The sequence below is a fragment of the Aotus nancymaae genome, unplaced genomic scaffold (assembly GCF_030222135.1).
Source record: "Aotus nancymaae isolate 86718 unplaced genomic scaffold, 86718_ANA_hifiasm-v0.15.2.pri h1tg000038l, whole genome shotgun sequence".
Classification (NCBI taxonomy): domain Eukaryota; kingdom Metazoa; phylum Chordata; class Mammalia; order Primates; family Aotidae; genus Aotus; species Aotus nancymaae.
The window spans coordinates 3,933,373-3,948,719 of NW_026988452.1; the positions used below are offsets into that span (position 1 = coordinate 3,933,373).

Consider the following 15,347-nt stretch of genomic DNA (forward strand, 5'->3'; position numbering starts at 1 on the left):
TTTTGAGACGGAGTTTCGCTCTTGTTACCCAGGCTGGAGTGCAATGGCGCGATCTCGGCTCACCGCAACCTCCGCCTCCTGGGTTCAAGCAATTCTCCTGCCTCAGCCTCCTGAGTAGCTGGGATTACAGGCGCGCGCCACCATGCCCAGCTAATTTTTCGTATTTTTAGTAGAAACGGGGTTTCACCATGTTGACCAGGATGGTCTCGATCTCTTGACCTCGTGATCCACCCGCCTCGGCCTCCCAAAGTGCTGGGATTAACAGGCGTGAGCCACCGCGCCTGGCCGACACCTATTCTCTTATTTGAACAAGACATCTCCTGAATTTAGTCCTGGTGAATCCCACGCAGCGCGGCTTGCTCGCCGCCACGGCCCCTTCCCCCAGCACGGCATGCGGAACTCTTCCGGTGTGCAGTGGGGTCTGCTGAGTGAGTGAGTGAATGCATGATTGGCACCGCCGCTGAGGCTGACGTCAGATGAAGCCAGTCATCCGATGACGGATGGATGGTCCACTGGATCATCACCCTCTCCGTTTACATACACGGATACTGGTCAGAGTCGCCATTCCTCCTCGCCCTGAGGCACGGGCATGGAGGAACGCGTTTATTCAACCTGGCATCGCGGTCAGTCGTCTCAATGGACACAACTTCCCGTCCCATTAGACAAAGGTCGCAAAGGCCACAGCGGAGGAGCAGGCGCGAGAGCTCCGGGAGAAGCCAGGAGCCACACCAGGTATTTCAACCGGAGGGGGCTGGACGCAGGGAGCTGACGTCACAGGCTTGGTGACAAGGCGGAAGGGGCCGAGGGGACCGCCCGGTGTTAGTAAACGCAGGACGCAGCTACTAACCTTAGGGCTGGGGGAGCAAAAGGGAAGAGACGGTGTTACCAGAACCTAGAAGCTTTGACGGGGGACCCCCCGCGGCTGGCGCCCGGCCCTCGGAGGGGGCTGCTGCGCGGCGATTGCTTGGCCTTCTGAGGGGGACGCTGCTTGGCGGGCGGCGGTCGGACCTCTGGGCGGGGGCGTGGCTGACGCTCTGACCTCGGAGGGGACCGTGGCTTGGCTGGCGCTCTGACCACCGCGGGGGGCGTAGCTGGCTGTTTCTTGGGCCTCTGAGGGGACGTGGCGCGGCGGCTGGGTCTGAGAGGGCCAAAAGAAGCTGGAGGCGGGAGCCAGGGCGCTCCTCGGTTGCTTAAGCGACGCTGGCTGGAGCTGGAAACTGGCGGGAAGGCCCTGCTCCCCCACCCAACTTCCGGTCTCCCTGGAACGCCTTCCGGGTCGGAGCCTGACCCCGAGCCGACCGCGGGAGGAGCGGGGTGCGGAGCGGGGAGGGCGGGCGGCTCACCTGGTCTTCTGGCAGGCGCAGCAGACCACGTCCTCCTCCTTCTTCTGGTAGAAGCAGCCGCTCTTACAGATGCTGTATTTCCGATCCACTATCTCCTTCTTGGAGTTGAGGAAGGTGAACGGCGGGCAGCAGCGGATGCTGAAGTGCTCGGAGTACCTCTGGTTTTTGGAGAGTCTGGGACCCTCCTTGGCCGTTTTCTGACTCATCTCACTGGAAATCGCCGATGCAGGGAGACGGGAGGAGACAGAAACGCGCATCAGGCAAGGGAGCCCGCTACTCAGGAAGCTCACCCCCTGCTGCTCCCGTAGTCCAAGGTAACATTCAGGGACGTCCTACGAGCAAAACCCTGCAGGACCAACTTCCCCCCAACTCCGTGGAAAGGAGCTCAACTGAGAGAGTTCATTTTCATTTGTGTATTTTTAAAAATCGTGTTTTCAGGGAAAAAAAGAAACTTGAGCTCTTATTTTCCTTATGTCTTAGAGACTCATGTAAGACAGGAAAACGTTTAAAACATATCCTTGACTAAATACTATTCTAGAACTAGGAAAAGCCTTTTCTCTAAAAAGAAAATAAACAGCTTATTATTAAAACAGTCATCATTCATGCAATAAAATACTACACAGCAAGGAAAAAGAACAAACTACTAACATATATCAACACGTTTGACATCGCAGACTTAATGTTGAACAAAAGAAAACAAGCTGTATAGCTGATTTTGTCTGAGATTCAAGAACAGGCAAAACTAATCGATGGTGCTACAAGTCAGAGCATAGTTGTATTTGAAGAAGGTGGGCTCTGACTCAGAAGGGGCAAAAGGGGAGCTAGCTAGGGACTGAAAACGTTCCTTCTAGGAATGTGACAAACGCAGAAATAGTCCTGCCTACCATTACAAAATGCCAAAGCCCACAGGGGACTTAGGTAACAATCAATCAATAAGAATCAACAAGAGTCTACATAGTTGATGGGCATAAACTGGATACTGACAATGTCTCTGCTCTCAGCAAACTCAGGGTCAGGTTGGAGACACAGATGTGCAGAATGTAATTACAGTGTTATGTTGACCAGTGCAGGTGTGTGCAAAGGTCAAGGAAAGCATGGAAAAGGGATGGATTCCTTGAAGACAGAACCAATAATCTGGGTTTTTAAGGACGAGTACAGAAAACTAAATAACATTGAGGGGATATTCTAATTTTTTCGTCAGTTGGTGTGGTTGTCTTCTGCTACAAATAGAAACGACAGCTGAGAAGCAGGTAGAATACAGTTACAAATACATTTTTTGGCACTTCTGTTTGTGATCTTCCAAATTATGTGTCACATCTGTTACATAGGTTAAAAATATTCTTTCCCAATATTTCACCTGCTTTTATCACGCAAAAATAATTAGTTTTATGTAATTAAGTACCTTAGTTCTTATTAAAGGTTTTATATTTTTCCCAGGAAGTTTTCCCAACTCCATCATCTTTTAAGATGCTCACAATGCCCCATTTTAAAAGAAAATCCTCTCCAGATCCTGCTCCCACGTCTTTTTGCTCCCCTATTACCTTCCTTTTTTATATAGGCCAAGTTCTTGAAAAGTTATTAATACTTTTTTCCTCCATCTTTACATCTCCCACTCACTCACTCGTCAGTGCACCCCACTCTGGCTCCTGGTCCTTTGCTCCCAAGGAAAAATGGCTCTACGTAGCTCTCCATGGACCTCCATGCTGCTAAACCAGTTGTCTTCATGCTTGGTCTCTCTCCGTCTCAACTCTTTCCTGTGACACCACATTCTCATAGATCTCCTCCTCTATCTTTAGCCTCTCCTCATCCATTTCCCTTATAGGCTCATCTGCTTTTGCCAAACCTTTAATTTTTTTAAATCCTAAACTTTTAATGTTATAGTTATTTAAGGTGTAATAAAGACTAAATGATTAATGAACTACCTTCACCCATTTAATTTAACATTTATTTTATACTTTAGTTGTGCCTGGCACAGTGCTCGGTTCACATGCTGGACACAAAGCTAAATCATGCTTAGTCCAGTCCCCAAGAAACTTATCCACCAGTGGAGATACAGGCAAGTGATTAGAACGTACATAATATGCTAATGACCGGAAAACTCTCATTTACTGAGACTAAATAACTACAAGTCACTGAGATGAAGAAGGGGGTAGATCAGATAAGCATCCTGCTCACATTGTAGGCAGAGGAATGTCCACAGACATCAGTGTGATACAAAGGCGGCATGCTCTAGAACATAAGAATGTGCTGGTGCAATGGCATGAAAAGACAGAAGAGAGGGCAATATGATAGATAACACAGGTAAAACTTCATGGACAGAAGCATTTCATCTAGCTGAAGATGAGGGCTTGGGAATGGCTGATACCTAAGCAGATACACAGAGGTGAATTGCGTTACCCTGAGAGCCCTCATCGTGCCAGGGAGAGGTAATAGAGCCAGGACACAGGCAATGAGTCAGGACAAGAGTTACCTTTCACTATGAACTGTCGAGCCCAGGTGACTGGGAACACAGTTGTGCCATCTGCTAATCAGAGGTCTAACTAGATGAGAAGGAGGGAGATCATCTTATTAGTCTGAGATACTGTGAGTTTAAAGAGCCAAGGACATCCATGAAGAAATGGGCACCCAAAATGCCGGACCTAAAGCTCTCATCTTGAGAGCCGTTTACCTCATGGAAGGGGGCACAGCCTTGGGCATGGATAAGATATGAACTCAGCGAGGAGTCAGGCAAGGGAAGGCTCCCAGGACAAGGACTGGACCTGCCCTCAAGCTGCAGGAAGAAGGCATAACAGGTATTCAGAGAGGGAGGATGAGTAGCAGTCTCCTAGGAGAGAAATTGCTGAATTTCCAAAGGAGGAGATGATCAGATATACTCAAAAGAGCCCTTTATCCAGACAGGTATGTATAGACCAGTGAGAAGCTGCAACTGACTTATAGGGTCAGATTCATTGCAAAGACCCTAAACGTCTGCTAAGCCCTTCCCCAAGTCCTACATAGATCACTAAGTTCAGCTAGTTTCTCCTCCCATGGGCAATAATGAAATGAAACACTTCAGGACTAACCTTCAAGAGTAATTTGTTCAGGTGCCCAGCACATGGAGACTATGTTACTCAGCTTTTCACAGGCAACCCAGATATTCCCAATTCCTCCAGCCTGCTAGGGTCACCTTTTCCCAAACGGCTCAGGCACCCATCACAAATAACAGAAAATCTAGCTCTTACCCCAACTTTTTAAGAAATAACTAGTATGGGATAAGAAGGAGATTTAAAGTCCACTGTGACTCTGAGTTCCTTCCCTAATTGCATTCTCAAATCCCATTCACTGCTCCCGCTGATGTGATGCCTGGGTCACTGTGTGCCCATCTGCACCCCTGCCCAGCCATCTTTTCCCCTAGCACTTTGGAGGGAAAAGTTGTTTCTTACTCCGTGACAACTTCCCTTACTGTCTCTCCTGACCATGTCCGCCAGGGGGCAGCATCACCTCTAGTTATCTATCAATAGGTGATCATGAAAAAAGCAATTCTCCTCCCTGGAAGAACCCTGCCATTCCTAGCACAACCACCTGAAAATGCATCTTACTTTCAAAATAATATTTTCTCCCTCCTTCAGTAAAATGTTTATATTTTTGAAAAGACTAGGCTCCTAACTCTTCCCCAGTGCAGAAATACAGCACTTAGTTGGGGTACCTGGTTAAGTAGTTCTATATACTGCCTCCCCCAACTGTTGGCCCCATGCCACCCTCCAATTTCAAACCACTAAGCCCCGCATGCTAAACAAGATTCATCGTTTCCTAACACACCAGCATTGCTAGTAAATTCCTTGGAAATACAGGCTGTTAAATTAACTTTAGCCTAAAGCCACATCCTTATATATTTTAAGTTCCGCCTAATGGTTTATTTGTACATAGTAAACTGTAACCTAACTAGGTGTGTACATTTTAACCCAGTCTTATACCAATCACAGAGCTTTGGCCAATGACAGAGCTTTGGCGAATCATAGCCAACTGTGTTCAAATAAGGAAAGTTCCAGCTGTAACCAGTCCAGCTGTTTTTGTACCTCACTTTCGGTTTCTATTTGTCACTTTCCTTTCTCTTTCCGTCAGTGTTTTCTGACCGTGTGGCAGCCCTGGAGTCCCTCTGAACCTATTCTGGTTCTGGGGACCGTCTGATTTGTGAATTGTTCTTTGCTGAATTAAACTGTTAAATTGAATTTGTTTTATTAAAAGTTTTTCCTTAAGTAAAGCAAATACTAACAGCAAAGAAGTAACAATTTACTGAGCACCATTGTGTATGGTTGTTTTGTATACTTTATCTCATTTTATAACATGGTGTTATCAACAAACTAAAGATGGAGAGTCTAAGGAACACGACTAAGTCCATAAGCCATGAGAGACAGGAAGGGATTTGAATCCCCATCTGTGTGACTCCAACATCCTGTGCACTTTAACCAGGTCCAACACTGCTTTGTGCTTCTTAAAGACTCAACCCTCCTCCCAAAAAATAGGAGTCCAGGTTCCAGGGCCAAACTAGCCTTCGGGGACTAGAGATGGACCCAGGGGTGGGTTAAGGCTCAGAGATCATGGGTCTATGTCCTAGGGTGAAAAAGACTGAACGTTGGGGAAACAAATCACTCCAGAAGAGAAAGGTAGAGAATGGAGTTTGGAGACTTCACAACAATAAAGACCCTTCTGTAGCCAGAAGGGTCCCTGTTGGGGACTAGTAGTAAGCTTAGGATGGGCCCTGAGGGAATGTGACACACAGACACTTCTGCAGCTCCTCGCCTCTAGTCCGTTAGTGGATTTAAAAATCTATGTTCACTGCTGAAACTTAGAAAACTCGGATGGATGAAAATAATACACCCAGTGCTGTGGCTCATACCTGTAATCCCAGCCCTTTGAGAGGCCGAGGCAGGCAGATCACTTGAGGTCAGGAGTTCGAGACCAGCTTGGTCAACATGGTGAAACCCCTGTCTCTACAAAAACATGAAAGTTAGCCAGGTTGGGTGTGGTGGCTCACGCCTGTAATCCCAGCAATTTGGGAAGCCAAGGAGGGCAAATCACCTGAGGTTGAGAGTTTGAGACCAGCCTGACCAACATGGAGAAACCCCGTCTCTACTTAAAACAAAATTAGCCAGGCATGGTGGCGCATGCCTGTAATCCCAGCTACTCGGGAGGATGAGGCAGGAGAATCACTTGAACCCAGGAGGCAGAGGTTATGGTGAGCCGAGATCACATCATTGCTGTCCAACCTGGGCAACAAGAGTGAAACCCCATCTCAAAAATAAATAAATAAATACAAATTAGCTGGGCGTGGTGACGGGCGCCTGTAATCCCAGCTACTTGGGAGGCTGAGGCAAGAGAATCACTTGGACCTGGGAGGCAGAGTTTGCAGTGAGCCAAGACTGTGCCACTGCACTCCAGTCTGGGCAACACAGCGAGACTCAGTCTCAAAAAACAAAAAGAAAGAAAAAGAAAATAATACAAATTCCTAAATGCTTACCCATGGTTAGTCACTTGTAAAATATGTTAATTTTTCTTTGAGAATATTTACATGTAAACATATAGTTAATAAAAAGTGGGACCACACCTTACACATTATTCAAATCTATATTGTTGAAAAAAATCATTCACTTTTCAAGTTCATGTTATCTGTAGTGTTCTCTTACAGTTTGTAAAATCTGTAGTAAAATCTGTAATTATGATCCCCTTTGTAGTTTATATTCTATATTTGTATCTTCTCTCATTTTTCTGAGTACTCTTGTCAGAAGTTATCTACTTCATTACTTTTTTCAAAAGTAAGGAAATTGTTTTCTTGTCTTTGTTCTTTTCTCCTCTAGTTTATTCATTTCTGTATGCACTTATAACTTCTTTTTTGCGTCTTTCTTTTCTTTGTTTTTTTCTTTTTGAGACAAAGTCTCACTCTGTAGCCCATTCTAGAGTGCAGTGGTGCAATCACAGCTTACTGCAGCCTCACTCACCTGGGCTCAAGCAGTCCTCCTGCCTCAGCCTCTCAAGTAGCTGGGACTACAGGTGCATGCAACTACACCCAGCTTTTTTTTTTTTTTTTTTTTTTTTCTGTATATACGGGATCTCCCTGGGCTCAAGTGATCTTCCCTCCTCAGACTCCCAAAGTGCTAGGATTACAGGTGTAAGCCACTGTGCCCGGCCTATAGTTTTTTTCTTCCATTTTCTTTATCTTTGTGTTCTTGCTTTTTCTTTCTTATTGAGTCAAATGCTTCATATATGACTATAACCTTTTCCACTGTGTACAACTTTAGCTGCATAACACAAATATTAATATAAATTTTTAATCTTCACTTCATTTTAATTATGGATGAGTTCTTCTTGGGTTCATCAGTTATTACAAAATCTGTTGTGAAATTCCCAAATGTATGGAGTTATTTTTGTTACATTGGCTTCTAGTTTTAACAGTTAGAGAAAGCAGTCGCTATGACAATGACTCCAGCGGTTGTTCAAATTTGCTTTATGACCTTGTTCTATGTGTGTTTGCAAAGACTGTGCATTTCTGGAAACAATTTGGGATTATCTAGTGAGGATAAAAATGTGCACAAACTGTGGTCTAGCAGTTCACTCCTGGGTGCAGCAGCAATCTTGGACCACAGCTCAACCTCACAGGTGAAGCCACTTCCTGTGAGGTGGTGGAGAAAAAGACTGGAGGGGCCTGAATCCTGGAGGACTGTGGAGTTTACTGCTTCAGGCCTTGACTCTTGAACTCTGAACACCTTTTACATGAGAGACAAACATCCACCTTTTATAAACCACTATTATTTCAGTTACAAGTAACCAAATACGTTCCTAACTGGTACACTCAGTTCCTGTAAAAATAATAATACTTAATTCAGGGGGCCTTTGAAATATGAAATGAAATAAAGTAAATAAAAAATGAACCTAGCACTGTAACTAATGTAAATAACTTGCTTAATAAATTCTATTTTCCTTTCGCTGAGGAGAATTCATTCAAATGACCTGTCTAATTCTGCTGAATTTTTTAGACACACTCTATTTATCTCTGATGATACTTAAGCATTAATCACATCTTTATTTACTTTAGTGGCTAAAAACAAATTAAAAACACTGCATGACGTTTTCACAAAACATAATTGCAAGCAAAGATGATTATGAGCTCTCTGGCAGGATGAAGAGAAAAATAACCAAATTTGAAATTGTAAAAGATAATCTTCTCTACGCTTTCCAGATGTTTCCATATAATCTAAAACTAGAGAAGAGAAAAGTGAAGCAAGCATTCAAAGAAGGAGAAGAAAGCGAATAGAAGGATCCAAAGAAAGGAGGACAGAAACCTCTCCACCGTTCATTGAGCACCTAGGATGTTCCATATACTTTATATCTAACATTTGTGATTCCCCAAAACAACCCTCCAGGTAGTTCCTACTATCTCCATTTTACAGATGAGAAAATTGAGGCCAGAAGAATTTAAGTAAAATCCCCAACATCATACAATAATAATTTTAAAATAGCAAACTCCTAATGGTTAATATGACTAGTAGACTGCCTAATATCCACTCTCCCCTTAATCAGTAACAAACCTTGATTTTGTTTGGCCATGCTATATGCTTGGTTTAATCTATACAACTCCCCCATGTGACCACATTCTAGTCAATAAAAGGTAGGCAAAAAGTCTATGGGAAGATGATCTTTCTTTAGTAATAAGGCTTTTAATTCAAGAAGGAACCCTCCTCTGGTAAGGGCATTCAGCCCAACCCAATCATTCCTAGCCCCTAAGAGACAAGATTATCTCAAGCCTTTGGAACTTGTCCATAGGGCGCCTTCTTCCCCTGTCTTTTACCACTCAAGAATTGCACAGCAAATACCTCCATTGCCTTAAGGTTCAGCTCAAAGTCAAGACACTCCTTGTGGAGCCTTTCCAGATCTTTCCCTTCCCCCAGAGAGTAATGATCATGCCTCCTTTGTGTCCTGTGATTAATTCTAGGAAAGCATCTAGAAACTTCAGTGCTACCCTTACTGTTTGACTGTCTCCTTAAATTTGTTGTCCATAAGCCTCATTCAGCTGCCTGATTCAAAACAGGTGTTCATAGGATGTTTGATTAAAAATGAGGGAATGAACAAAGGGTGTCCTTCACAGCAGCGGCAGAGCCCTTGGCCACTTAGTGCCTGTCCCCAGATGCTCTCTAGCAGCCCTGTGTTTCGTCGGGGACTCTGCTCGGGTTCAGGCAAAAATGTCTGCTCAACAGAGGAAAAGACCTAACTAACCTTGAAAGTTCTAAAACTGGGCTCTTTAGGGGAAAAAACACACTATGCCTTTTTCTAATTTGTGCAAATTAATTCACAAGCTTTAATCACTACATACACATTTCACTACACGTCCTAGAGATGGCATTAAGATCTATGTAACCACCAGTGTCATGGTATGTTTAAACACAGCCTCGCCATTCCCTATAGAGGCTGGAAGTGGAAATTAAAATCATGAGTATAAAGTGGATTGTTTGCCCTTCTTCCCATCCTTCCTCCTTTCTTTCTATCATCTTTTCTGAGAAAGCAGTGGGATGTGGCATAATCATGTCATGAAAACTGCAGGTGGCCCTCAGTTCTGGGCATCCTCTGGAAAGGAAAGCCAATGCAAGTGGTAAGTTGACATGCTGCAGCCCACATCCCCTTCATATCTGCATGGCATCACAGGAAGTCAGACATGTAAATGGGTATAGAGTTGGCAGAATGAAGGGTAGATGTAGGTCTATATTTTGATAGCAGAATAGTTTTTCAATTCTTTCACTCAGCTCCCTCACAACCATAAGCAAGGGTCTGGTCTTCTCTTGGTATAAAGAACTCAACATGGGAAGAGTATGAGACAAGCTTCGACCTTCACTATCCACCCAGGACCTGAACCCTATGTGAGATCAACACGCTGGCTTTACATATCAAAACTCCACAGGAAAATAATGATCAGGCTCTAGATCTATTATGTGAATTAAGGAATGAAATGTTTAATATATACTGAAGAAGAAAACTTCAGGTTAATAAAGAAAGCAAGAAATTTCAAATTTATTCAAATTGAGATTGATTTTACTAAAAAAAAGAAAAAAGAACAACTTTTTTATTTCTCTGTAATTGTAGAATTCATGTGATATTAAAAGCCCATCCCATGATGAATATTGGCTGAGAAAGAATGTGGAATGGACAGAGCAACCAAAACTCTAAATTTATGGTGCCTCGATCACTTCTAGCTGAAACCGTCCCTTCCTACTTTGTAGTCAGTTGGAGTTCAGTCCCCTAACACAACTATTTCTCACCTCCCTCTCTTCCTTCTCAAGGTGGATAAGAATACGAGAAAGCTGAGTATCTTCATGGCAGTGAGGGAAGGGGTGGCTCTCTGGGTGGTGTCCTCTGCTGGGCTCTGCCATGGGGTGCCTCATCTGGTCTCATCTGCCTTTTAGCATGAATGACACACATTGCTACTGACCACTTGATCCAACCAAAGCCACTGATCACCAGGCTCCTGACTCGGTAGCCTCCTATTCTGGTCCAGCTGTCCTCCCTGCTCCTTCACATCTATTCGAGGAAATGTTTGGTTTCCATGCATTACAAGTGGGGAAACAAGAGCGTTATTCTGGGCCATTGGCTTAGACAGCCTCCCAGCCAAAGCTGTGCAGTTACTCATAGTCGTGCCGGATGAGGCTGAGGGCAGCCTTTTCTAGGGGCTTGCAGTGCCCACACTACACTATTCCTGTTCAAGTGTGTCACTGCCCCTCATACACACACCAACAATTTCAAACCTATCTGGATGATTCTACCACACCATACCACATCCCCCACCATGGTGTCGAGTTTTCACCTAGAGAAAAGAGAAAACAAATGTCTGTCTCCTTAGCTTCCTCTCTCTCTTTCTCTCTCCTTTCCCACTCTTCTTTGGGCTAGAACGATTCTTTTTTCTACTTCCTCCTTCTCTCTGGCAAAGACTCAGCCTCTAGCATATCCTATTTTCTCCTCCAGCCACCAAACCTGGCGCTCAGCTCTCTTTGCAGAAAGGACATGCATTTACACCATAGAGGAAACTTGATGATCTGAGTTATCTGGCATGATTCTTGGTATATGAGCTGCCAGACCATGTGAAATTAAGGATTACAAAAACCAAAAATACGTTATTTTACTATTTGCTAAATCACATCCATTGAGAAGTATAAGCTATTAACAACAGCAAATAATAGTACTATTGATTGAGAGCTCACTGTGAGTCGGGCACTCTTCCAAGCTCATGACATTTATTAATATATTTAACCCTGGTAATAATCCTAGGAGGTAGATTGCATGTATCCTTATTTTACAGATGAAGAAACTGAGGCCCAGAGAAGGTAAGTAAATAAGAATCAGCACAACTTATGAGTGACCGGTGAGATGAATTGTCTGTTATAATCCGTACCACCCTGTCCACGCAGGGGAGATGGGGCCTCAGTGATATCATCAACTGGTCACTCACAGTCCAGAGGATGACATCACTGTGACATGCCTGACACTAGAGAAAGGTGAAGACAGTTATAATAAATTACCTATTCCAGGCCTCGTTCTTTGTTCCCATTTTAAGGAACAGAATGGAAGAGTTCCCTTCAATGACCTCAGTATGCTCTCCACAGGACACAGAATCCCCCCTATAAATTCACAAAGTAGAGAAGACGAGCAAATTAGGTCATGTTTCCCCTAAGCCTTCCCTTTCCTTTTTCCTAATTCTTTCTAGTACATGACTATAATTTCTCAAAATCCACACCATCACCCTCATGCCTTCAATTGATTAGAAAAAACTGAGGAAAAGGCCGAGTGCAGTGGCTCACACTTGTAATCCCAGTGCTTTAGGAGACTGAGGTGGGCAGATCAACAGAGGTCAGGCATTCAAGACCAGCCTGGCCAACATGGTGAAACCCATCTTTACTAAAAGTACAAAAATTAGCCAAGCGTGGTGGTGGGCACCTGTAATCCCAGCTATCCATTTTTAAAGATACTTATGAAGAAGCTGTATTGACATAAGAAAATACCTCTATTAATATAAACTGAAAGCAGCAGTAAGCTAGGTCATTAATTATATGGCAGAAACTTGGGGTGGCCAGCCATCCCAGCTGAAGCCAGTTAAGAGTCAATGTGGCAATCAGCTAGAGAGAACCTACAGCTCCCTCTGTTACCCTCAGTCACCTTGAGAGGTAGCACCCTCACCAGGGGCTGGGCCAGGAGCCAAGGGGAGAACTGTATACCCAGATCCCGCCTTGAATAGCTGAGATATTAGTACCCTGGAGAGCAATTCTTGGTGCTAATTTTAAGGCTGACAAGGATCCTCTGAACAGTAGATAGGAGCTGCTGAGATTATTTATGAGCACAATAGAACCCATTGACAGGAAAGGCAGATGACATCAGACTATATGTGCAAAGAATATACACATAAGATGGCTGAAGGTAAATGCAGCCAAATACAATACTAACAGTCATCCATTTGAAGATTTATTGAGTACATTTAAGTGGTGAACAAGACAAAGAAGGTCCCTATGCTCACGGAGCTTAGGGTACAGAGAAGAAGACATTAACAGACCATCTCTTACCCCATGAGTAGTATATCCAATATATAACAGAAATGTGATTAAGGCTCTAAAAGGAAGTAACTGGGTGGCAGGAAACAACATAGCAATGAGACAAATTTAGATTGGAGGGCTAAGGAAGGATTCCGGAAGAAATGCAGTTAATTTGAGATCCAAAAGATACATGGGAGCCACCCATACATGAGGAAGAAAACAGTTCCAGAAAGAAGCCTTGAGACCTGATGTGCCCAAGAAACCAGAGAACAGGGTGGCTGGAGCACAGTGAGGGAAGGAACATTGAGGTTAGGGCAAGCCATAAGCAAGACCAGGCAGGTGAGCTAAGGAATGGGAAACATATGAAGGTGTTGGAAGGTCTTGACTAAAGGAGATAAATCTTCATATTTAGGTTCCATGAAGAACACTCAAGCTCCTTGCAACATAGATTGGAAGTAAGCAGGAGTGGAATCTGGAAAAGAGACTTTAACAAGGGCATTGACAGTGGAGGTGGATTTTAGAGGCAAAATTAATAGAACATGAGGCCAGATTGGATGTGGAATTTGTTGGAAAAGATAAGGTAAGGATGAATGTCAGACTTATGACTTAGGCAAATGCCCAATGAAGCAATTTACTGAGGTGGAGAAGGCTGGGGGAAAAAGGTAAGAGTACAGTTTTGGACATTTATGCATTCAACAAATATTAATTGAGCACCTACTATGTTCCAAACAGGTTAAGCCTGAGACGCTTCTACATGTCTAAGTGCTGATGATGCCACCTAATAGACTGGTCTTGGGAAGGTCAGAGTACAGCATGAGCAAGAAAAGAAACCTAACAATGAATAGGACATGAAGTCAGACTGAATGTCAGCAAGGAAGCACAGACATCCAGCATGTCTCCCAGAGAAGTTAGGTAGATGACCAATTATTTTTCTAAGGTGGGGGAATGATTTAAGGATGGGAAAGAGAAGAATCAAGAGTTCAATCTTAGATACTTTCAGTCTGAGATACTTCTGAAACCTCCAAGTGTCTGTAAAAGGGAATGATTTGTCATGAGGACTGAGAAATCTCAAGAGAGAGGGGCAGAAATCAATTGAATTGCATTTGACATACAAATGAGATTTACAGCCGAGGGAACATATGAGAACACCCAGAGAGACAGGGAGTACGGAAAAAATAATAACCGAAAAAACATTTGTTAACAATAGCAACAAGAATCCTGAAATACCTAGAAATAAATCAAAAACTAAAATGTATGGATTGTTTTGAGAAAAAAATTCAAAACTTCAGTGAAAGTATAAGCATGTGTCAATAAATAGAAGAAAAATTATCCATAGATAGAAAAAATATTTATCATAAATATGTAAACTTTTCCAAAGTGAATTCATAACTTCATGCATTTCTTACTAAAATCACCAGTGGTCTTTTGTGGCACATTATAATCTGATTTGATGGAAGAGCAAAGCACCAAGAATCAAAGGACTAAGAAAAGTCTGATAAAAATGGCAGGACTTTGGGAGGCCGAGGCGGGTGGATCACAAGGTCAAGAGATCGAGACCATCCTGGTCAACATGGTGAAACCCCGTCTCTACTAATACAAAAAATTAGCTGAGCATGGTGGCGTGTGCCTGTAATCCCAGCTACTCAGGAGGCTGAGGCAGGAGAATTGCCTGAACCCAGGAGGCGGAGGTTGCGGTGAGCCAAGATCGCGCCATTGCACTCCAGCCTGGGTAACAAGAGCGAAACTCCGTCTAAAAAAAAAAAAAAATGGCAGGACTTTTCATACCAGATATCCAAACACATTACTAAGCAATAGTAATTTAAATAGTGTGGCATTGCCCAGAAATAGCCAAGTGGAACAGTGGGGTCAAAAATAGAACTCAGAAATACATTCATATTAACAAGAGAACTTGATATATGATAGGGATGTTATTATAAATAGGTAGGAGGCAGATGGATTCTTCAACAAATTTGTTGATTTTTATCAACAAATAATGTTTATAAAATTAATTTGCAGGGAGATATGATTACATCAAAATTTAAAACTACCTGCTAGGCATGGTAATTCATGCTTGTAATCCCAGTACTTTGCGGGGCTGAGGCACAATCAATTGAGGCCCAGGCTGGAGTTTGAGACCAACCTGGGCAACATAGCAAGACTATCCCTACAATTTTTTTTTTTTTTAATTAGCAGGGCATGATGTCACATGCCTGTAGTCCAGCTACTCAGAAGACTGAGATGAAAGGATCCCTTGAGCCTGGAAGTTGGAGGTTGCAGTGAGCTGTGATCACACCACTGCACTCTAGCCCCCTGGGTCGCAAAGCCAGACCCTGTCTCAAAAAAATAAAAAAATAAACAACTGTACATCAAAAGACACAATAAACATAGTCAAAAGTTTAACAAAACTAGGAGAATGCAACACATCCTATACAAAGAATTCCTATCCAGAATCTTTAAAGAA

At 43.4% G+C, this 15,347-nt stretch overlaps 1 protein-coding gene across 6 annotated transcripts in view; it reads right to left on the reverse strand.

Annotated features, from left to right (window-relative positions):
• Positions 1–15,347, reverse strand: part of MOBP (myelin associated oligodendrocyte basic protein) — a 107,405-nt gene that overhangs the window by 74,444 nt on the left and 17,614 nt on the right. For all 6 annotated transcript variants that reach the window (XM_064360115.1, XM_064360114.1, XM_064360116.1 and 3 more), the window contains exons 3-4: positions 1,344–1,553; positions 848–1,138 (exon numbers count right to left, since the gene is read on the reverse strand). In XM_064360115.1, the coding sequence (XP_064216185.1) occupies positions 883–1,138; positions 1,344–1,549 (462 nt within the window). In that variant the 5' untranslated portion in view covers positions 1,550–1,553 and the 3' untranslated portion in view covers positions 848–882. The remainder of the gene's footprint in view (positions 1–847; positions 1,139–1,343; positions 1,554–15,347) is intronic.